Below are 25,105 nucleotides of genomic sequence, written 5' to 3'. Positions count from 1 at the left end.
GTAAGTCCAGGGGAGTATGGGCTATGCTCTGCAGCTGCCCAGTCAGTCCAGGGGAGTACGGTGCTATGCTCTGCAGCTGCCCAGTCAGTCCAGGGGAGTATGGTGCTACGCTCTGCAGCTGCCCAGTAAGTCCAGGGGAGTATGGGCTATGCTCTGCAGCTGCCCAGTCAGTCCAGGGGAGTACGGTGCTATGCTCTGCAGCTGCCCAGTCAGTCCAGGGGAGTATGGTGCTACGCTCTGCAGCTGCCCAGTAAGTCCAGGGGAGTATGGGATGCTCCTGCAGCTGCCCAGTCAGTCCAGGGGAGTACGGTGCCTGCAGCTGCCCAGTCAGTCCAGGGGAGTATGGTGCTACGCCTGCAGCTGCCCAGTAAGTCCAGGGGAGCTGCCCAGTCAGTACGGTGCTACGCTCTGCAGCTGCCCAGTAAGTCCAGGGGAGTATGGACTATGCTCTGCAGCTGCCCAGTCAGTCCAGGGGAGTACGGTGCTACGCTCTGCAGCTGCCCAGTCAGTCCAGGGGAGTATGGTGCTACGCTCTGCAGCTGCCCAGTCAGTCCAGGGGAGTACGGTGCTACGCTCTGCAGCTGCCCAGTTTGTGGTAGTTGAGGCAGTTGAGTGATGTAACATTGTTGGTCATCTGCTCATGTTCTCACAGACAAACAGAAAAAGAAGAGGCTGGCGGCCTGGCTAGAGCTGGAGAGCTGGGGCTGGAGGGCAGGAATGGATCTGAGACCCCAGCAGGGGCTGGGGCTTGGGTTGGGGCAGGGCTTGGGAAAAGTTGTGGTGCCTGGTAAGCAGAGCTGGGTGACTGGGAGCAGTGAGAGGACAACAGGCTGAGACAGCAATCCCACTTTGCCTAGAGCTATCAGCTGGGTGACTGGGAGCAGTGAGAGGACAACAGGCTGAGACAGCAATCCCACTTTGCCTAGCGGGAAGTTCTTTGTCTGCGCCAACAGATAAACTGTGTTTTGTTTCCCCTCTGAAATCACTGCCAAGAGACACACACACACACACACACACAGGGACATGAGCAGGCTCGCTGGGCATGACAGAGGCCGTAACCTCTGCAGATGACACACAAACACAGAGACGTCTAGCACCCCTGCCAGCTACTGGCGGTCTGGACTGGCGAGTAATAGTGATGCCACAAAGAGGCTGCAGCCAAGCAGAACTAATGATGCTTTCAGGGGAAGGAGACGGGCGGGAGGGAGTGTGGTACTACTGGTGGGCCAACTCTGTGGTGGCGAGGTCTGTTTGCACCATGGCATCATGGTGGGCATGGCTCCAGTGTCTGACCCACCTCAACTCCATTTCCTCCCTTGTAATGTTCTTTTAAAAAGTATACACTTATACTAAACATTAATACTGCCCCATTTCACCCATATTAACCTTCTGAGGTTAGCCATGAGGACCAGTCATATGTTGGGAGTTTAAAGTACATCAATGTAATATGACATACAATAGCTGTGTAACCACCCACAGGCTTAACTCTGCATTCTGTTTTCCCAGAGCCACTCTCCGCAGGGCCATTACAACCTCAGGTCATATCAGCAACATCAATCAAAGTATTACAGAACAAGCTCCTCTTCTGAAGGCCACATGGGGAAACTCCTTGTGCACAGCAGCTCAAAAGGTGTATAATTAATCAAAGCCATAAATGTACACACAGGGCCGGAGAACTAAATACAGGCCCCAGGCCATTTCCTGCACTTGACACAAATAACTTGTCAAAATGGCTTCCCCTAGCTGGCTCCCTGGCCTGACCTCTTCCTCCTCTTCCACTAATTTGATCAATCCTCAGAGATTCAGTCTAATACTTCCTCATCAGCAACATAGTGTGCCTGTGTTCATGTCACCTCCCAGCACCCAACATGACATTGACCCCTGTCTGGAGTCCAACGACGTGCGTCAGCATACTGACAGTACATATATAGAGAGCCCTTAGAGATACTAAGAGATGGCTGTTGGTGATCAGGCGCTGCAGACGGTGAAGCTGCAAACAAGGTTTGTGCCCCAAGTCTTCGAACAAACAGTAAACAGGAACACAAGCCAGGACAGTTGGCTGGCCTCAGAAGGCTACTCTACTCTCTGAGTCAGAGCGAGCATTAAGAGCCAGTCCCAAACCACTACCATGTGTGAATGAACGTACAAGCCCCAAGCAGAGGCAGAGGATGTTATGTTCAAATGGATGGCTGAAAAAGTGCTTCAAGTACTGGCAACAAGGTCCGCTTTCATCTTCAACTGCATGTGAAGATTGGAATCACTGTAACTCTCATGCAGTGAAAGCAGAGCTTTCAGTATGTGTAGACATCACAAGCTAAGGGACACATTGACCCAGACCTAAATCATTACTTGATCAGATGGGTAGCTCCATGACCTCTCAGGAGCACTGCACTCAGGGTTACTCATCATAACGGAAGCACTGACGACAGACAGCAAGACCTCCGCCAAGCCAGTCAGACAAAACAAGTTCATTATCACTGCCCTGAATACACACACAGACCCTCCTTACTTAATGCATGGCTGTTTGAAGGGTGTGTGGAGAAGCGACAACACATGAGATGCAGAAAAATGTTGTTTACTGTTTTCAGTGTTGTGATTTCACGCTGTCGTCCTCTCTTGGCTGCTCTAGACAACTGGAAGTTGAGAAATGCAGCAGAGGACTTGTATATTATTCATAGGGACACAGGAGAGGGCAATGACACTGTCTCTCAATAATACAGTATGTGTACTTTTCCACACTGCTAGAGGAATTTACAGAACAAACAGCTCAGTACAAGTATCCAAATACACAGCCAAGGGACTGTACATGCTCTGTAACAACCCTGTTTGTTTCTAGATCTTGTTTGCAGATCATATAACTGAAGATTACACATTTTGTGGTCCTCGCTAGCTCAGTTGGTAGAGCATGGTTCTTATAATGTTAGGACGGTGGGTTTGATTCCCGGGACCACTCATATGTAAAACATTTTTTCATGCATGACTGTAAGTCGCTTTGGATAAAACGTCTGCTCAATGGCACATCCTACAATACTCTCAGACCTTTCATTATCAGGAATGGTACACATTTCCCAACTGAACGATCAAAGAAAAAAAGGGAAGAAAGCACAAACAAAGCTAAAACAAATGTCTTAGTTGTGGATCGAGTCACTTGTCTTGAATTGGGCCTCCTAAACTCAACAAATGTCCTTAGTAAACTGGGCCTCCTAAACTCAACAAATGTCCTTAGTAAATTGGGCCTCCTAAACTCAACAAATGTCCTTAGTAAACTGGGCCTCCTAAACTCAACAAATGTCCTTAGTAAACTGGGCCTGCTAAACTCAACAAATGTCACAACATGGCTACGCAGTATTATGAAGCGGATGATGAGATCTTCCCACTAACACAGCAGGAGAGAACTATGAGTTCACTCACTGGCACTTTCTCAGTGAGACCAATGTTCTTTATACATACAGAGAGCTGCCATGTTGGTTTTATGCATCTCTCACACAGTTCTGTCAAAGGGGTGAAATAGAACCCACCTCAATAACAATTCTCACTTAGAAGTGCCAGTCAGAGAGGCAGTTACATGGGTACTTACCCTTATTGTGTGTGTAAAGACATAAAACAACAGTAAGTAGACATTTGAAAATAAGAGTAGCAAGGCTATATACAAACACCGGTTAGTCAGGCTGATTGAGGTAGTATGTACATGTAGATATGGTCAAAGTGATTATACATATATGATGAACAGAGAGTAGCAGAAGCGTAAAAAGAGGGGTTGGTGGGTGGTGGGACACAATGCAGATAGCCCGGTTAGCCAATGTGCGGGAGCACTGGTTGGTCGGCCCAATGGAGGTAGTATGTACATGAATGTATAGTTAAAGTGACTCTCGGTGTTGACATGGAAAGGACTTTGGAATAGACTGACTGATTGTCTACTACACCTCTGTGATTTTTCACAGGTTGTGCTGACTCGCTGTACTGTAAGGGTCTAGGTTGAAGAGAAGGTTAAGACAATGTAATCATTCCATGCAGAAGTGTTAGAAAATAAACTAATTCATTGGACCAGTGCCAGACTGGAAGTGAATGTTAGCAGTGCAGAAGGTTTTCCATCAAAGTGGAGAATAAACACCATCGTAATGAATTTCAGCTAACTACTCAGCAAACACACATCATAACTGTTTTACTGTAAATCTACTTATTGAAACGTTTTTCAAATGATCTACAGACACTTTATTACTTGATTTCCCGACCACTGGTCACATTATCAATGCTAATCCTGTATAAATCAGCAACAGTGCTGGCACAGTGAATGTGCGTATTTTTGAACGCTCAGCATGGAATTATTACTTTGTCTTAAACGGTAGTTTTCAACCTAGACATGAGTCAGGTATAACTCAAGCTATATATTTGATATATTTGATTTGATTATAGATTTGATTTGATATATTAGGGTACATATGCTTAATAAGCTGAGCTCAACTCAAATAGGGGTAGTGTAAAAGACAGGGATCTTGTAGGATAAATAAGGTCAGCTCTGTTCTTGAATCTGCATTTTGTGTATCACTGCATCAGCCACTGCATCAGCCACTGCATCAGCCACTGCATCAGCCACTGCATCAGCCACTGCATCAGCCACTGCATCAGCCACTGCATCAGCCACTGTATCAGCCACTGTATCAGACACCTTTGTGCAACATGACTTGAGCAGTTGTTGGTTAGTTTTAGGTTAGTTCTAGGTTACCTGCGGCCTCCTGGCACTGGCTGCGGTTGATGTAGGAGGAGTGATAGTGGCAGCTCTGGGATTCACACACACAACCCTGTGCTGTCAGGTTGCACCCAGAAAACATGCAGGCTGGGTTGGAGGGTCCCACAAACTTCTCCCTCTGCCTCTCCTGGTGCTCATGTCTACGGCCTTCTAAAAGAAAGAGAAAAGGGGGCAGGACATAGTCCGTCATCATGAGTCACTGACAATGGCACCACACAGATCCATGCTGGGGCCACCCTCAAACTGAGCATGTGTCATCACTATGACATGTTAATAGCATTAGTCACCAGCGTACAACATCTGGTATGGATTAGCAATGTTCAATGGATTGTATTTTCTGCTCCTGACGGCTATCTGTGGGAAACTCACCCGTCTTGCTGGCCCTCATGCAGGATTCCATGTCAGGGTAGCTGAAGGAGCCCAGGCAGGAGTGACGGGCGTCACACACACACATGGCCCCGGCCCTGTCACAGCCTGTCTGCAGGGGGCAGCGCTCATCCTCCAACCCAGCCTCCGGACTGTGAGGCAGAACTGTGGAAAGGAGGAGATGAGATAGAGGAAATAAAAGAGGGGAGGGGCTGGCGGGGGGGGGCATCATCAAAGCGATCCAGAGCAGACATCTCTGTTATGTTCCTGCCATGCATTGCCTTGCTACTACCATTTACCGTATGTATTTGTCCCATGCCCAGCCAACCATCCCTACCTCTGAGATACTGTAGCTAGCTCCTCCAGGCTGAGCTCAACACAAACAAACACATCTAATGACAATGGGGGGTGGAGGATGGAGGGAGACAGGGGACCCACCCCGCCAGCTGCCTCTCTGCTCCTCAGGGATCCCGCAGGGTGGTCGTGTTCATAAACAGGCTCAAACAGAACACAACACACCGCTCTTCTCCTCTCCCTTCAACAGCTTGTCGTCCAGGCCTCAATCAACAGAGTAGAGACTTGATTACTGCTTATCAAAATACTCTGGCTTCTCTCACAGACACATTAAGAAGTATGAGTAGTAGTGTTCCCATTGGAATGTATTACAGGAGCTGGGCTAAATAAACTGGTAAAACACTATAGAGCGGTAATCGTTGAGTAAAGGTGTACTTCTTCTTTCCTCTCAGAAGGGGAAGCCTTGCTTTCATACTCTGCTAGGGGTCCGGGAGACAATGATGATTAAAAATGATGGTATATGAATGGACATCTAGGCTGGCGATAATGAAAATACTTAAATGTACGTTGTTCATTTATTAATACCAAACAAAGGGAAAGCAGGGATGAACTTCTATTATCGTACAGCACATTCAGTCATTCCTTTCAGAAGTGGTGCTTGAGAAGTGCTCTGTATGTAGCCGATAATGGTCACCTATACAAACCCACATCTCTCTCTGGTGTGTTAATTCTGGAGACTCTATAAGTGATATTGGGTGGCAGACAGTCATGGTCCCTGTGAGTTAATCCAGCCAGGACAATGGGTAGAGTAGAGGGGCAGGCAGGCTTTTCAAACGGAGCTCCCCTGCCACGCCAAAACTCTCCCTCTTATTTCCTGTTACTTTAAAATGATCCCCACCTCCACATTTGTTCCATCTCTGGGCCTTTCTGTGCCTGGGAGGGTATTTTTAAATAGCAGTCATTGAAGGTGGGTGTCTGAGTGTGTCTGTGGGGTGTTAAAGAGGGCCTCCAGGAGTAGGAGGCAGGAGGTAGACAAAGCAAAATGAGAGGTTAGGGGGGGGGGGTGAACCTCTAATTACTGTAGTTAATTAATGATTAGGTTGACCCTCTGGCTGTGATATGACCCCACTCAGCTGGCCTGGATCACTGCTGCGTCTCTGGGGAAGTCCTCTCAGCCATGGAGACTGCTTGTCTTGGCATCCAGAGCTACGTTGGGAAAGTTGACCTCTGAGGCTCTTTGGCTGATAGCAAGCTCAAAGGGAAGTCTTTGAAACATTAGATAATACTGGAGGAAGAGGGAAGTGGAAAGGATTGGAAGGAGTAGTGGACTGGACAGGACGCAGAGTCCAGTCTTTGCGCTTGAGGACAGACATTCTGTGAGGTGGTATTGTTAAGTGCTCTGGAGAGGGAAGAGGTGGCACTAACACAGTGAGACAGACAAAATCAAAACACCCTGGGCCAAACATCGATATCACTCAAGTGGTGAAAAACCATTTGGGGATGAAATTAGTTACGTGTTTGGATTCACAGGCAACTTTCCCTAATCACAGCTGTCATAACAATACACAACCACTTTAACTGGCTGCACTTGATATACAGTATGCACATAGTATAAAAGTCCTCATAAGCATACACTTACTGGATATTTAGCATTCTGTTCAATATCATGTGCATCAGCTATTTTCTCACTGACTGTACACATGTTTGTCTACTACAGATCTCACCTGAAGACATGGTCTACCTTCTTCGACCTCCATCACCCTTCCATAGTGTGCGAATTACGGGGGGGACACAGAACCCCCAAATCAGACATGAGATCCCATAAATGCAACGAAAGTCCAACTTTGGGGGTAGGGGGTCTCTAATTGAACCATTCTCCTATTTAGAAAAATGCAATTGTGTACTGATACAGTGGTAAATATGAAAATTAAATATTTTTCCAAATGAAACGAACACTTCCACCTCTCTGTCATGGTTTGAATAAGTGACAGTTGGTCCAGGTTCTTTCAATCGCATTCATCTCTCTTCTCCGCCTACTAGCGAACTTACAACATTGTTTCAACGGTGCCTTACAGTTTTCCGCGCCGATGAGCTTGGGACGGACACAGCTGTATTTACGTCCCGTATTTCAGCCCCTTTCAGGTTTCCACATCGCTGAATTCAGGCTAAAATAGTATAGGCCTAATGACAATTCGCACTCTGCCCTTCCATATTGACCACCCAGAACAACAAGGCTTAGAGCAGAGGAGCGGAGAGAGAAGCAGGGGTCAGAGACTGGAAACATTTACCCCTTACTCCTGATTGTGACCCTAATCACTTTAAGACCCTACCCCCGGCTTGGGAGGGAAATCCCAGATCAGCCTGGCACTCGTGGCCTCCGCAAACACACAGGGAGGTGTTGATTTACCCTCACACAGCCAACCCCACGGGGGGGGGGGCACTCTGCATGTGCTGGGTCCCGCAGCCACAAGGACCAGAGGCACGACTCAATCATGGAAACCATTAAATTTTACATTAGACATTTTAGTAATTTAGCAGATGCTCTTAACTGGAACGACTTACAATTAGTGCATTCATCGTTTAGAAACGTTCAAAGCTGTTAATTTCACAGAGGGGGTAGCTATGGGCATGGAGGGGGATTAAGGCCTGCAGACAACAGTCAACCATGAAGCATTGTTACCCATCGCTCCACAAAAGCCGCGGCCCTTGCAGAGCAAGGGGAACCACTACTTCAAGGTCTCAGAGCGAGTGACGTCACCGATTGAAACGCTACCAGCGCGCACCACCTCTAACTAGCTAGCCGTTTCACATCGGTTTCACTCACCCCCCTTTTTACCTCATCCTTTTTCGCAGCAACCAGTGATCCGGGTCAACAGCATCAATTTAACAGTATAACTTTACGTCCGTCCCCTCGCCCATACCCGGGCGCGAACCAGGGACCCTCTGCACACATCAACAACAGTCACCCACGAAGCATCGTTACCCATCGCTCCACAAAAGCCACGGCCCTTGCAGAGCAAGGAGAACCACTACTTCAAGGTCTCAGAGCGAGTGACGTCACCGATTGAAACGCTACCAGCGTGCACCACCGCTAGCTAGCTAGCTAGCCATTTCACATCCGTTACACCAGCATAACCTGTAATCAGGGACACTGTCTCCTGGGACACCCTGGAGACCCAGGACCACTAGACCCCTCCGAGTGATGATGGAGGGCAGGATCATGAAGATCTGGCCCCAATGTGGGACTGTTTTTCCTCACCTCTGGTAATGTCAGTCCCCTGCAATTGCTTTGTTTCAGCCTGGACAGAGTCCAGGTGAAGGACTGGCTGGTGCTTGATGTGATCCTGACCATGCCCCATGCCCAGCTCTCTCAGAGGGCAACTCCTGTTCTTCCTTTTAGAATGCTACATACACACGCACGCACACCCACACTCACACACACACACAGGTCATGGATCGGTACCCTTGAAGCCCTAAAGGATTTAGAGAGCCATCCTCTGGAGTATAATTTTCCTGGGAGCCAGGGATATATTGTGTACAACAGCTTAATAAACTGTCAGTAAAGGACTGGTATAGGACATGGATCTGATAGGAGGGAAGGCAGGGAGACCACAGTGGGATTCATGGTAAGGTCATTCAGATAAATCTGCCAATGAAAACCTGCTGGTGAGTCTTTTGCCATTTTACCTTGACCCCAAGGAAGCCCTCAGAGGCACATCACAAGCCCATTGATTCTGCAACCACATTACAAGCAAAGCACTTTCTACAAGGACAGCTAACCCGTTTCAGGATCAAATGAAGCCAGAGTAAAGTGTACACGCACAGATACACATTTCCCATTATTAGGCTGCCTATGCTTTTTACATCAGACAAATGAAAATAGTGATTCACTTTTAAGAGGTTCAAATTGGGCCCTGGCAGGGAACTTAAGTAATACTGAGGTGGAGGCATGGTGCAAAGGTTTGTTGCCAAACCTATTGTCATGCCTGCAAGAGAAGAAAGCTGAGGTTTCAAGGGGGAAATTAACAGTCTAACATGAGGTCCTCTGTTGGCAGTCAAGAGCTACTTACACCTGTAGATCTGCTTCGACCAGTCCACTGAGCTTAGAGACAATGTCCAGCACAGTCGATGGAATCATGAACTAGCTGGCCACTGTGGTGTGCTCAAGCTAAATTAGAATAATCACTTACTATAGAGACTTTTCTGCCCAGAGCTGAGAGTGATGTTTAATGAATAACCGTGTTGCTGTAACCTCAATGTCAAAACCTCCCATTCTTCTATCAATTTTGTAAATTTTTTTTCTCCATTTTAAATGTAACCTTTATTTAACTAGGCAAGTCAGTTACGAACAAATTCTTATTTACAATGAAGGCCTACACCGACCAAACACGGACGACGCTGGTCAAATTGTGCGCCGCCCTATGGGACTCCCAATCACCGCCGGTTGTGATACAGCCTGGATTCAATCAATGAGACATAATTACCTAGTAGCCTGAGGGCAATTCCACAATAACTAAATTATGATGAGGCTCTGAATTTTCACTGTAAAATGTATGCCAAACAAAAACCATTGACAACGAAGTTTAACAAACCATACACCTCTATGCACAATGTCTACTTGCTGAAAAATCTCTGCGTAATTCCGTTATCATGGAAGTGTCCCTTTAGCCTACTATAGAATAAATATGTTTGTGCCATTCCAGGTCATGCTTACATTTCAGAATGGGAAACAAGACCAACATTAAATTGAGCCTATTTTATTCATACGTGAAGTCTTATTTTAGACATAGGCTACCCACCTTTACAAACTCCTATATCAGGGAGCGTTACAGCTCCGGTTTGGTTGACAGCCGCGCAGGTTAGTCCCAAGGCGCAGTAGCCCAGTGCCCAGTCCTGGCCGGCGCATGGCTCCCACTCCATCCGGGTACACTGATCGCAGCATCCGCACGGGTCCCTGGCCAGAGTCCGACCGCTCTCGCAGGCTTTCGGGGGACACGTCCGGAGATCACATGGCGTACATTCACGAGACACCAACACACGCACCAGAATTGAAAATGTCAAGAACTCGACCAAACACTTCCTGAACATATTTCAAATATGATGATGAGCCCAAGATCGGTAGCCTATGTTAAATGTAGGTCTAAGCAAACAATTTCCTTCTGTCAAGTAAATCGACAAATTAAATCCGCGAGGTCCGTTAGATGTAATTCCAGAAGTTATAACGTTACGGTTAAAATGGAATGAGAAAAATGGCTGGTGCCTGCGCTGTCAGTGCATTTACAATAGCCTAGGCAGCATGCTGCCCGAGAATAGGCTGCCTCGGAAAGTGCACGGGAAAGTGCACGGATGCTCCTGGTTTGGTCTCTCCGGTAGGCTGGCTTGCCTTTTACTGGCAATGGGCTATCCTCAGAAAAAAATGATTCAATGCCTACTGTAGGTAGGTGCACTTTCATTGTTGTTTCAAGTTAAATAATAGCTGCGTCCTACGACAACCACATAGTGTGAGTCTTCTGCGTTTGGAGAGGAGTGAGGATGCCCTAACACAGAAACATCGGGATGCAATCTGAGACCCAAATTGACATTACAGGCATAGACATTAGCTGCACCCATTCCTCTTGAATGACATGTACGCCCAGCCTGGTGTACGCCATCCAATCACAAGTAGCGAACGGAGGGAGGATTTGAATGGAGATATCCTCTAATCGTTCCGCTGGTCCTCTCATTTTGTTGCGCAATAGGAAGCGTATTCGCAATAACCTTGAAATTCCGTTGAACGAAATGTTCTTTCCGCTTTTTCTTTTCATTTATACTTTTATTTTAACGACAAATTAATAGTATTTTTTTATCACATTTTCATTTGAGAAAAACATGCTATTTTCTATTTCAATTCAACTGTTGATTATGGTCGGCCTACATGCTCATTTTAACTGATTCTGAAATATCAAATAGATTTTTACATTTGTATGCAATTCAACATATAAGCTATTGATCAATCAGTAGGCTGCACACTAGGGCATCTCATGAAGGAAGCCCGATGTAGCATTTAGATGTGATCTCAGTCAAACACAAACATAACAACATGCTGGGCACATTGCTTCATTTCTGGAATAGTGGCAGAACGACAGATGTGTACCTTGTCAGCTCGGGGGTTTGAACTTGCAACCTTCCGGTTACTAGTCCAACGCTCTAACCACTAGGCTACCCTGCCGCTATGGGGACAGCCGAAGAACCCTTTTGGAACCATTTTCTTCTAAGAGTGTCGTGAGTCGATGTACGTGTCTGTGTGTGTAAATACCAGGGCAGGGAGCAGAGAGCAGGGGGGGTTACCATACATTCTCAGGTACTGAATGGGTGTAGTGTGCTGGTGGACTGACTCAGGGGCACTGCTGCTGTGACTAACTCACCCAACCTCCAGCGTGTCCATGAGGTCAGCTCCCTGACTCCAGGGTGTGGACACGGTCCCTGGTGGTAGGCTCGTCATCCCCTACATGAGGAGGCCTACAGTACAGCTGGAAGGGGTTATTAGGGTGGGGGGTCTCAGGCCTGAGTGTGTCTCTGCTTGCCCCTCACACTCCCTCCATTGTTATAGCTGTTGGATTTACACCCTGCTGCTGTGGAGGGCTTGGCTGGTGTGTGACTGACTTGCCAGGGCCAGAGGGTGTTTCTGACAGACCCACAGTACAGAGCCTATGTTGAAACAGTGAGCCACCTCCATGGCCACAGCTTACAGGGCTATACAGTGGCTATGTTTTGATCTGTCTTTGGCGGATGCAAAGAGAACACTACCTGCCCGAATGCATAGTGCCAACTGTAAAGTTTGGTGGAGGAGGAATGATCTGGGACTGTTTTTCATGGTTTGGGGCTAGGACCCAGTGAAAAGAAATCTTAACACTACAGCATACAGCAATGACATTCCAGACGAGTCTGTGCATCTACGTTGTGGCAACAGTTTGGGGAAGGCCCTTTCCTGTTTCAGCATGACAATGCCCTCATGCACAAAGCGAGGTTAATACAGAAATTATTTGTCAAGATCGGTGTGGAAGAACTTGACTGGGTGGGCACAGAGCCCTGACCTTAATCTCTCTCTCTCTCTCTCTCTCTCTCTCTCTCTCTCTCTCTCTCTCTCTCTCTCTCTCTCTCTCTCTCTCTCTCTCTCTCTCTCTCTCTCTCTCTCTCTCTCTCTCTCTCTCTCTCTCTCCCTGAAAATGTTCTCAGGGGCGTGAAGGGAAACAAGAAACGTTACTGGGAAACAGACTGGGCATTTCAAAAACTTTAAATATTGCATCAAACATTCATTACAACATGAAGCCAGGCTAGCAGTATCGTCTTGATGTTTATAAACATTTCAATCAAGATTGACGTATCACCGAATACTTAAATTACATCAATCCAAGAGGCATGCTTTGTTTTTCCATCTGGGGTCCATTGGCTGGCATATGAGTGCAGGCCTTACCGCATGGCTTACTTTACTAGGATTTGTCAGAGGCCTGTGTAGAGTTGTAATGGCCTTGACTATTAATTTAAAAAAGGACCAACAGCATCACTCACACTAATAGAGATGTAGTGACACATAGTGGTTCTGGGTTTGGTGGTTGGCACCTCAGACCTGTTGACTCACCCACTCATGTAGAGTTGGAGTATGGAGTAAGGAGCAAAGCTTTACTTACAGTTCTGGCTGAGCTCCTCTGGACCTGGACCATGCCTGTGACAGACGGCTTACAAACTTATAACTTACCGAACATTACTGTTAAGATGAAAAAGGGCCAGTTCATTTTTGTTTTACTCTGGGGGACTCCTTTAATGTCTAGAGAGTTGGGTAAATCAGCCTTTGATTTCCTTGCCCCTTACGTTTGGAATGGTTTACAATACACTTCAACATTTTAGGAATTAGTGCCTTTAGGGCATTTCAGATGGTTGTTTTACTGAGAATGTCTCTGTTTTTTATGATTGCCTTTTGTTTTTTTGTGTATTGTTGTGTATAATGATGTGTATATTATTGTGTATATGGATGTGCAGTGGTGGAAAAAGTACCCAATTGTCACACAAAGTAAAGATGCCTTCATAGAAAATGAATCAGTCACCCAGTAAAATACTACTTTAGTAAAAGTATAAAAGTATAAAAGTATAAATCATTTCAAATTCCTTCTGTTAAGCAAACCAAACAGTACCATTTTCTTGTTTTTTTAAATGTATTTACAGATAGTCAGGAGCACACTCCAACACTCAGACATAATGTACAAACTAAGCATGTGTTTAGTGAGTCCGTCAGATCAGAGGTAAAGGGATGACAGGGATGTTCTCTTGAAGTGAGTGAATTAGACCATTTTCCTGTCCGGCTAAGCATTCAAAATGTAATGATTGTGTCATGGTAAATATATGTAGTAAAAAGTAAATCATTTTCTTTAGGAATGTAGTGAAATAAAAGTGATATTAAAGTAAAGTTCAGATATCCCCCAAAAATACTTAAGTAGTACTTTAACGTATTTTTACTTAAATACTGTACACCACTGTGAATGTGTTTATTGTATTTTAATGTTTATTGTGGTGCTATACAGGGCTCATCTGGAAAAGACACCTTGGTCTCAGTATTGACTCCATGTCAAAATAAAGGTTAAATAAAATAAAAAATACTATGAGCTTCTCACCCTTCACTACCACTGGGAAAATATGACCTCTGAGAGGGATGGCCATGAGCTTGTTTGACATTTGTAAGTGGCATACTAGCTCACCCCTGTAATGTTTGAATGGAACTTTAAGTGGGACCTCTCAGAAGCTTAATCTGTAAATCTTTGTGTTGATTTAGAATTCCAAAGCGGATTGGGAACTTAAAAGAAACGTTGTGTCCAATTCCCACAACACCTGCCCATTATAATCTGTCACTTCATATGTGGGATCAGGGACACTATGGAACCAGCATAGCTCGTAGAGGGTCCGTTTACATCAGCAGGAGTCAGGAGTCAGAACCCAGATAGCCTGCTAGTCTCCCTCCCTGATTGTAAACAGATCTGGAAACCTCTCGCCCTTCCTGAGTGTCCGGCCGGTGGGAGCAGGTCGGGCCCGGCGAGGGGGGGGGGGGATCTCCCCAGGTAACCATCCCAGGTAACTGAGGCTCTGGATTTATAGTCAGACATCCATCTGGCTCTGGAATGTCAATGCTCCCTGTTTCAGCTGTACATTCTCCCGTAATTACAGTGTCACAAACTCAAACATTAAAGTGAAACAACCACCTTACTGGCTGAAAAAAATTGTTGCTTAATGTTATTTCTAAGATGTGTACATGCAGTTTGCTGATTTTAATGTTTAGATTTAGGTAGGAAATAATTTTTATTTGACAATAATATAGAGGAAGAAGCCTTGAGGCTGGACTCTAACATGTTTGTATTATCTTATATAAGTCATATGTTTTGATCATGGCCGGCTCCAGGCATAAGCAACATAAGCGGAATGTCATTCACCTTTTAACTTCAGCCTATGAGCATGGCTCACTAAGGCAATTCCACCACACTTGCTGATTAACCTATGAATCTAGGGGAGTATTTATATGTCAACTTAAACCTTGTGTCTCCAACTTGCTGTTTTGCTGCAACAGTCTTCCAATGACCTTCCACTTCTCCACCACCACCAACTGAAGGAACGCCATCGGATCCCCATTCTGCCAGCTGCCCAATGTAGGGGCGGCAGGTAGCCTAGCGGTTAGAGCGTTGCACTCGTAACTGAAAGTTTGCGAGATTGAATCGCTGAGCTGACAAGGTAAAAATCTGTCTTTCTGCCCCTCATTGAAAATAAGAATTTGTTCTTAACTGACTTGCCTAGTTAAATAAATAGGGGAACCTGTCATTTGGCAGTGAGGAGCATTTCTCAGAGATGAGGCCTACCCCAAACTATTCAATAAAATTCTCTGAATAAAATATGTTCTAAAATTGCCACATTTTCTCTTCACCTCATTGCAAAATGTGTAGAATTGCAGAACTTTTGCTTTTAAACTGCAACATTTTCTTTACACCCAATGTCAGAATGTGTAAAATTGCAGAAAATGAACTTATTTTTTTTTAATCTCTCCGCCGTCAAAATTGGAGACGCTAAAATGTTTTGCTGCGAAAGGCAAGAGGGGGATACTAAAATGTTTTGTTGCTTAGCCCTAAACCTTTTGCTGTGAGCGTCTGTTTAGTGAATGCCAGGATGTCTCATCACCATTTTTGGTAAATTAACCTGTACTTATTACGCTATGTGGTGCTGCCTCCCAATGGTATACCATAGGCATTGCCTGCTCAACCTCTTTCTCTCTCACCCATTCATCCATTAGGTTAAAAAGATACCAGTGTGTGTGCTGAACCAAACTGATGAATATTAAGATGTCGCTCAGAGCTACAGCATCATCTTGCCTCTAAATTCAGGACTAGGGACAATGTGTTATGGCTGCCAGTCTCTAGCCTATTACCCTAAGGTCTGCATCCTCTCACCTCCATCCTCTCTCGCCTCCTTTTGAAAAAGGTCAAAGCAATCTAGGAGAGGCGGCGAGGAGAGTGAACGTGGACGAAAATGCACTTCTATGAGATGAGAAGCTCCTTTTCCTCTGGCAAAGAACGTTTACAGGGGTGGATCTCAGAATAAATATTTAAAGTAATAAAGGCAAATTAAGTTAGTTGTGCAAGACATTTTATAGATAAAATGATAAGTAGCCTATTGTTTTTAAACGTGTGCACGCTTTTCTCCTCCAACAATGCAGCTGATTCAAAGGGTGTGTGACCGATATTACAACTCTTCTGCGGTAGTAAACGTTTGTGATTTCTAGCCGAAGGGAGGCTATCGAGGAGGACCGTCTTCCATTTGCCTACTAACAAATTAACACTCCTCGACCACTTGACCACTTATCGGTTTCTGGGTCACGGAGGAGCGAGGATGGAGGAGAGAGGACGGAGGACAGACTTTTCACCAAACGAGAAAAAGCCAGACTCTCCTGAGGAGCGATCTAAAGCAGGAAGCTGTGTTGGCTCACAGTTTTTATTGGCCGGACGACAGATCACTTCCTGTTTTTCCTTCTGTGAAATGCCAACAAACAATGATAGGAAGGGCCTTTCTCTCTGTCTAGACATGAGTCTGTCAGGCCAGGGGATGCTGCTCTCTCTGTTGTCTTGTCTGGCTCGTGTCAACATGTCCCAAGGCTGATTCGTAGCAGCATCCAGTGCCCTCAGAAAGTACTCACACCCCTTGAATTTTTGCACATTTGGTTGTACTACAGCCTGAAATTGAAATGTAGTACATTTAGATTTTGTGTCACTGACCTGCACACAATAGCCCAAAATGTCAAAGTAAAATTGTTTTTAGACATTTTTACAAATTAATTAAAGATAAAAAGCTGAAATGTCTTTAGTCAATAAGTGCTCAACCCTTTGTTATGGCAAGCCTCAATAAGTTCAGGAGTAAAAAATAAAAAAATTACTTAACTAGTCACATAACAAGTTGCATGGACTCACTCCGTGAGAAATAACAGCATGATTATTGAATGACTATCTCTGTACTCCATAAATATGATCAGTGGTGGGAAAAGTACCCAATTGTCATACTTGATTAAAAGATACCTTAATAGAAAATGAAACAAGTAAAAGTGAAAGTCACCCAGTAAAATCCTACTTGAGTAAAAGTATAAAAGTATTTGGTATTAAATATACTTAAGTATCAAAAGTAAATGTAATTGCTAAAATATGCTTAAGTATAGGTATAAATAATTTCAAATTCCTTGTTTTTACTGATAGCCAGGGGCACGCTCCAACACTCAGACATAATTTACAAACAAAGCATGTATCTATCTAGAAACAATCACAGCTGTAATCGCTGCCTAAGGTGAATTCAGCATGTAACACAACAAAAGGTGGAATAAGTCAAGGGGTATGATACGTTGAAATCACCTTTGTCTCTCTAATCAGCTACTGGCACTACTTCACAGAAGCCTCCTGATGGTTGTTGTCACCGGGAAACTGCCACTTCTCAGCTGACCTCTCCATATTAACCCCTCAGCTGACCTCTCCATATTAACCCCTCAGCTGACCTCTCCATATTAACCCCTCAGCTGACCTCTCCATACTGACCTCTCAGCTGACCTCTCCATATTAACCCCTCAGCTGTCTTCTCCATATTGACGTCTTATCTGGCTTCTCCATATAGAAAGTCTAAAAATATGAGATATAGAACGTATCAGAAACATGTCATCTAACTATATTTTGACCTGTAACTGGTTCCATTGTGACAGATATTTAATGACACCTGCTGTTCCCCCGAAATGTTGCTTGTTTCTTTGTTCACTGTACAATGCAATATGTTACATAACTACAGTGGTGGAAAAAGTACTCAATTGTCATACTTGATTAAAAGTAAAGATACACAAAATGACTCAAGTTAAAGTGAAAGTCACCCAGTAAAATACTACTTGAGAAGAATTTAGAAGTATTTTATTTTAAATATACTTAAGTATCACAATAAATGTAATTTTAAAAATATACTTAAGTATCAAAAGTAAAAGTAAAAGTATAAATAATTTCACGTTCCTTATATTAGGCAAACCAGACAGCATGATAAAATGTATGGATAGTCAGGAGCACACTCCAACACTAACAATTTACAAATGAAGCATTTGTGTTGAGTGAGTTCGCCAAATCAGAGGCAGTAGGGATGAGCCTGGATGTTCTCTTGATAAGTGCGTGAATTGGACTATTTTCATGTCCTGCTAAGCACTCAAAATGTAAGGAGTACTTTTGGGTGTCAGGGTAAATGTAAGGAGTAAAAAGTACATTATTTTCATTAGGAATGTAGTGAAGTAAAAGTAAAAGCAATCAAAAATATAAATAGTAAAGTAAATTATAGATACCCCAAAAACAACTACTTAAGTAGTACTTTAAAGTAGTTTTACTTCATTAAAATACACCACTGTAAAACTATGTTCAACAGTCACTTTGGTACATCTTGTAGTAGACATTTTTTAATTTACAGGCTGCAGTAGATTGTATCAGCCAGCCGAGGGCAGAATTACCCAACTTTTTATGTTGCCTTCTCTCAGGTCGATGGATAGTGTTAGGCCTTATCTAATACAAGGGTGTATACACTAGTGTAATACTGGTGTTACAGCCGAAAAGCATGGCATAGTATCTCTTGTGGAATGACAATGTGTCTTGGCCTTGGAAAGCTTGCAGTTGCAGTGGGGAAGATATCACATCAATTTGGATTAAGATACAAAGTTACAAAACTGACATGCAAGCTACTTTATGTGTTCATGATTACTGCTTGTCTGAGATGTATCACAATTTTTAACAAATCAGTTAGTTATGTGAGTGGATTGGCCCTTTGAGGCTTAGCAACACACTTCCTTTGAGACTACAAGGCTCCTTGACTACATCTTGACCATAGCTGTCCTGTATCCTGCCAGCCTGCACTAGATAATAAGACACTGGGGGCCTCCAAAATGATGCCCTATGCTCTATATACAGTAGTAATATATGCCAGATTCCAATGGGCCTTGCACTTAATAGGGATTAGGGTGCCATTTCAGACACAGCTGTCTTTATTAGAGTGTTGTTTACACTTAGGTGGCGTGTTGCAGCCAGGGCCTGGGCAGCACATCACAGTGAATCAATGTTTCATACTGACTCTGCTGAGGTAGGCAAGGGTAGACTCTTTGGAGCCAGCTCCCCCATGCCCTCTGTCTCTACCTGTCACTTTAGAGACCAGGAGGGAGGGAGAGGAGAGAGAGAGAGAGAGAGAGAGAGAGAGAGAGAGAGAGAGAGAGAGAGAGAGAGAGAGAGAGAGAGAGATAGGAAGAGGGGGAGAGGGAGGGAAAGACAAAGAAAGAGAGGGGGGAGAGAGAGACAGAAAGAGTGAGCGACCACAGTAAGCCTTGTCCTGAGGGGATGAGTATGTCTGAGCTTGGTGTGGAAAGGAGAGGCTGACAGTGTCATATACTCAGCTTTAAACTGGCTTACGAGCAACACATCTGGGTTTGGTATCATGGGATGCAGTGGGCTGAGGGGTTGTCTGCAAGTTTGAAAGACTCACTCTGAATGCAAACTTTAAACCAGAAACGTTCTCTCTAACTTGCATTAATGTGCCTGCGTGCAGCCGTGCACGCACACATGCACCGTATACCTCTTTTTCACTTCACACTTCTACTATTCTCAGGGTCATTAATGACTGTATCAGAGGGATTCTTTTCCCTGGAAGCAGTGTGTCTGACTGTTCTACAGCCAGCCTTAGGGTGGAAGCCTGTCTATTATTACATGGTCTTATTACACATTTACTGCTCCCAAAAACACCAGCCTTTTACAGAACACACGCACCTCTGTCGTCTAACCTGCTCCGTGCAACATATCTTCCTCTTTTCTCTCTCTCTCTCTCTCGATCTCTCTCTCTTTTCAGCCTCCTTGCACAATGAAGAAAGTACTCTTCCTGAGCCAAGGCTCTGATTACACATTCAGGTGGGACCTCTCCATTGCTCCCTTGGGCTGTTTGGAGACACAAGGAAAAGAGGAGTTGATGGAAGGAAGGCCCACAAAAGCAATGTGTTTCCTGGCATGTCGGGGCCTGCAGCCTTACCACCTACTGCACCTGTTCTGGAGCCTCACACTCACTTACTGACTGACACACGTAGTACTGGAGCTCTGGTGGCACCTGCAGCATGGCCCCAACCCAGCTAGGGTGAGGCCCGGACACATCACCACCACCAGCACCTCCCTCCCTACACCCCCTCCACCTCCTCTATCCACACTACCCAGACACTAACCTCACACACGTGTTTGTTTCCCCCATCACCCTTCCATATATCCCAGACCCCAATCATAGCTTTGCAACACTAGATAATTGAGTAAGTGTGTAATGAGGTTGGTCATTGGTATCTGTAGGTAATCCAGTTTAAATGTGACCCAGGCCACACCACGGCCCAGCAGGTTCACTGGTTCTGTGTGTAGTACAGGGTACTGTATAAAGTAGGAGGAACAGTGCCATTAAATGGAATAAAGTTTGATTTGTTGATGGCTCAGTGTTGATAAGTAACTATTCCTCATGACAGTGGTTCTCAGTGGTTTCCTCATTTGCCAATCTCTTCCCATCACTATTTTTTTTAAACTACCTGGGTATAGATAATATCTCACACAAAATGTGGCATACGAGTCTGCATGGACAACCAGCACTGGCAGTAATATTTTACGACAGACTCTTTTACATTTGAGCTAGTTTCCAAACTGTGATGCCACACCAAATACGGTTGGTGTAATTCTCACTTTAAACTCTCATCAAGCTCTCAATCGTTTCAGCATTGTATTCTGTTGTCTTAATGACAGGTTTTGAACACACTGGGCCTCTGACTTTGGTGTTGAATAAACACTGGTGTACATCCTAACTTCATCCCTGCTGAGATACTATTTGGCAGCCTGGGCATCCCTCTCTCTGGCTGTGATTGGTTGAGCTTGGTGTTGTTGCTGTGGCAGCAGAGGTAGTGTGACCTCATGGTCAGGGCCAGTGAGTGTAGTGTTCTGCTCATTTCCTCCAGTACCAGGAGCGGGCTCAGGAAATTAACTAACCAGTGCTACAGCTGGGGGCTGCTCCACCATGATACCACGTCCCCCAGAGTCCACACAGAAACCCTTAAACAGCATATGCCCGTGTTCTGTATGTAAAATACATCTGCCTGTGTTTGCTAGTTCATTGCACTTTATCCAGCATATGACATTATGCCTGTCATGACTGAGGTGGTGGAGAGCAGTGGAGAGAGAGGTAGAGCTCTGAGGTCAAATGGTTACTGTTTGCAGAATCTGGGAGGGCCTACAGCAGCACCTAGATGATCTGCACCTAGAATCTGGGAGGGCCTACAGCAGCACCTAGATGATCTGCACCTAGAATCTGGGAGGGCCTACAGCAGCACCTAGATGATCTGCACCTAGAATCTGGGAGGGCCTACAGCAGCATCTAGGTGATCTGCACCTAGAATCTGGGAGGGCCTACAGCAGCACCTAGATGATCTGCACCTAGAATCTGGGAGGGCCTACAGCAGCACCTAGATGATCTGCACCTAGAATCTGGGAGGGCCTACAGCAGCACCTAGATGATCTGCACCTAGAATCTGGGAGGGCCTACAGCAGCACCTAGATGATCTGCACCTAGAATCTGGGAGGGCCTACAGCAGCACCTAGATGATCTGCACCTAGAAGAGCTGTACAGATTCTTTCAGACTTGGGGCCTGACAGTAAATCTCAGTAAGACACAAATAATGGGGTTCCAAAAAAGTTCCAGTTGCCAGGAAAACAAATACAAATTCCATCTAGACACTGTTGCCTTAGAGCACACAAAGAGTTGTATCTACCTCGACCCAAACCTGTATCCCGCAGGTAACTTCCACAAGGCTGTGAACGATCTAAGAGACAAGGCAAGAAGGGCTTTCTCTGCCATCAAAAGGAATGTATAACTCAACTAGGATCTGGCTAAAAATACTTTAATCAGTTATAGAACCCATTGTTTTCTATGGTTGTGAGTTCTGGGGTCCACTCACCAACCTATAATTCACAAAATGGGACAAACACCCAATTGATATTGCATGCAAAATTCAGCAAACATATGCCTTCATGTACAACACAAAACCCCAAACAATGCATGCAGAGCAGAATAACGGCTATATCTGCCAATTATCAAAATCCAGAAAAGAGCTGCTAAATTCTACAACCACCTAAAAGGAAGCGATGCCCAAACATTTCAGCACAAAGCCCTCACCTACAGAGAGATTAACCAAGAGAGGAGACCACCTCAGCCAGCTGGTTCTGTGTTGTATTTTTGTGTTTGTGAACAGAGCCCCAGGACGGCAACACAATTAGACCCAACTAAATTATGAGGAAACAAAAACATGGCTATTTGACACATTGTAAAGAATCAACCAAAAACGGAGCAAACTGGAATGCTATTAGGCCCCAAACAGATACTTCACAGTAACATAATACATGACTACTGTGACTGACTCTATATAAGTAAATCCTTGACTATGTACAGACTCAATGAGCATAACTTTGCTATTGTGAGAGGTCGCCATAGGCATACCTGGCTCTTGAGAGAAGAAAAGTGCCCATTGCCCACAAAATGAAGTAGAAACTAAGCTGCACCTCTTTACCTCCTGCCAAAGGTATGACCATATTAGAGACACATATTTCCCACAGGAAACGCAGACCCACAAAAAATTGAAAACAAATCAAACATTGATAAACTCCCATATCTGTTAGGCAAAATATCGCAATGTGCAATCCCAGCAGTAAATTTGTGACACCTTGCCATAAAAATTAGGCAACCAGTGGAGCACAAACAACATTTGTGTTATTCTCTTTCTATTCTGTTTCTATTTTTTCTGTATTGTTGTGAAGGGCCTGTAGTAAGCATTTCACTGTTAGTCTACACCTGTTTTTTCTCTCTGCATTGTTGGGAAGGGCCTGTAGTAAGTATTTCACTGTTAGTCTACACCTGTTGTTTCTCTCTGCATTGTTGGGAAGGGCCTGTAGTAAGCATTTCACTATTAGTCTACACCTGTTGTTTCTCTCTGCATTGTTGGGAAGGGCCTGTAGTAAGCATTTCACTGTTAGTCTACACCTGTTGTTTCTCTCTGCATTGTTGTGAAGGGCCTGTAGTAAGCATTTCACTGTTAGTCTACACCTGTTGTTTCTCTCTGCATTGTTGGGAAGGGCCTGTAGTAAGCATTTCACTGTTAGTCTACACCTGTTGTTTCTCTCTGCATTGTTGGGAAGGGCCTGTAGTAAGCATTTCACTGTTAGTCTACACCTGTTGTTTCTCTCTGCATTTTTGGGAAGGGCCTGTAGTAAGCATTTCACTGTTAGTCTACACCTGTTGTTTCTCTCTGCATTGTTGTGAAGGGCCTGTAGTAAGCATTTCACTGTTAGTCTACACCTGTTGTTTCTCTCTGCATTGTTGGGAAGGGCCTGTAGTAAGCATTTCACTGTTAGTCTACACCTGTTGTTTCTCTCTGCATTGTTGGGAAGGGCCTGTAGTAAGCATTTCACTGTTAGTCTACACCTGTTGTTTCTCTCTGCATTGTTGGGAAGGGCCTGTAGTAAGCATTTCACTGTTAGTCTACACCTGTTGTTTAAGAGGCATGTGACAAATATTAGATGTATTTATTTGAAATACAACCAATATTTATCTGTTTACTTGTCTTTCCCTACTACTATTTGTACTACTACTATTTGTACTACTACTATTTGTACTAATACTATTTGTACTACTACTATTTGTACGACTACTATTTGTACTACTACTATTTGTACGACTACTATTTGTACTAATACTATTTGTACTACTACTATTTGTACTACTACTATTTTTACTACTACTATTTGTACTAATACTATTTGTACTAATACTATTTGTACTAATACTATTTGTACGACTACTATTTGTACGACTACTATTTGTACTAATACTATTTGTACTAATACTATTTGTACTACTACTATTTGTACTAATACTATTTGTACTACTAGTATTTGTACTAATACTATTTGTACTACTACTATTTGTACTAATACTATTTGTACTACTACTATTTGTACTAATACTATTTTTACTACTACTATCTGCATATTGTTTAAAAAAGCTTTACGTAGCTGATAATATAACATTTGAAATGTCTTTATCCTTTTGAAACCTGCATGAGTGCAATGTTTCCTCTAAATGTTTTATGTTTTTTGTTTTGTCTCACTTTTGTATGATTATTTCATTTGCTTTGGGGAATGTAAACATATGTTCCCATGCCAATAAAGGCCATTTAAATTGAATTGAAATGAAATAGAGCAGGCATCCAGCAGGGACCCAGCCTGCCACAGCTCTGCGCTGCAGATAAAAATGTCTTCACACTGTGGCCACTATCTGACAAGGCTGTCTAGGGTGGTTAGCGATTACACCTACCCCCCCTCCTTGGTATTTAAAGCACCCTCTCTATCTTTTTATTGTTTCTGTCGCCCATGTCCCCTTCTATTTAAATATTTTTTTGAAACTTTCGATCACTATAGCTCTTGATTTATCTTTCTCTCTTTCTTTCAACTTTCTCCTCCTCCACCACTCCCTCCCCTCTCTCTCCCTCTCCTCAGAGAGTTGACTCACTCTGCTCTGTGGGGTTGTCAGACAAGGCGGCCTCTGTCTGCTGGAGCTGCAGTCAGGCTGTGCAGGGCCAGCCTCCCCTTTGTCCTGGACATCTCTGGGAGATGGATGTGTCTCCAGGGGATTGGCCCTAGAGAAAAGCACATCCAACTTACTCATATTAAATTCTGCTGAGCAAATACAATCCGCCAATGTGTTTTTTCTCTCTTTTTTAGTGGAAGGGCTAATTTAGAGAGAGAGAGAGAGAGAGAGAGAGAGAGAGAGAGAGAGAGAGAGAGAGAGAGAGAGAGAGAGTGGGGGAAGGGTACAGTATCACAATGAGAAAGTTAGAGGCAAATAAAACATCAAAGTGAAAGACAAATGAAAGTGTCCATGTTGATTTATTTGAAATATTTATTTCTCTCACTTCTTGGAAATAATTATGGAAAACGTTAATCGGGGCAGAAGATGCTTCGGATGTCTTTAAAAAGGTTCAGTTCTTTGGGTCCCTGGGACCAGTAGGTGAGAAGCATAGCCTTCTAACAATGTTCTTTAAGATGTCTGAAGAAATCGAACTGTATGAAGTAA

The 25,105-nt window shown here is 44.3% G+C and overlaps 1 protein-coding gene across 3 annotated transcripts in view; it reads right to left on the bottom strand.

Moving 5' to 3' along the window:
- Window positions 1-10,982, bottom strand: part of LOC124001295 (cysteine-rich motor neuron 1 protein-like) — a 50,984-nt gene extending 40,002 nt beyond the window's left edge. For 2 of the 3 annotated variants that reach the window (XM_046307967.1, XM_046307969.1), the window contains exons 1-3: window positions 10,207-10,982; window positions 5,117-5,278; window positions 4,724-4,897 (exon numbers count right to left, since the gene is read on the bottom strand). In XM_046307967.1, the coding sequence (XP_046163923.1) occupies window positions 4,724-4,897; window positions 5,117-5,278; window positions 10,207-10,495 (625 nt within the window). In that variant the 5' untranslated portion in view covers window positions 10,496-10,982. The remainder of the gene's footprint in view (window positions 1-4,723; window positions 4,898-5,116; window positions 5,279-10,206) is intronic. The other variant, XM_046307968.1, reaches the window with a different exon arrangement.
- Between the last annotated feature and the right edge of the window lie 14,123 nt (window positions 10,983-25,105).

Source organism: Oncorhynchus gorbuscha, linkage group LG17, assembly GCF_021184085.1.
Source record: "Oncorhynchus gorbuscha isolate QuinsamMale2020 ecotype Even-year linkage group LG17, OgorEven_v1.0, whole genome shotgun sequence".
NCBI lineage: Eukaryota > Metazoa > Chordata > Actinopteri > Salmoniformes > Salmonidae > Oncorhynchus > Oncorhynchus gorbuscha.
This window is presented reverse-complemented; position numbering and strand designations above follow the sequence as displayed.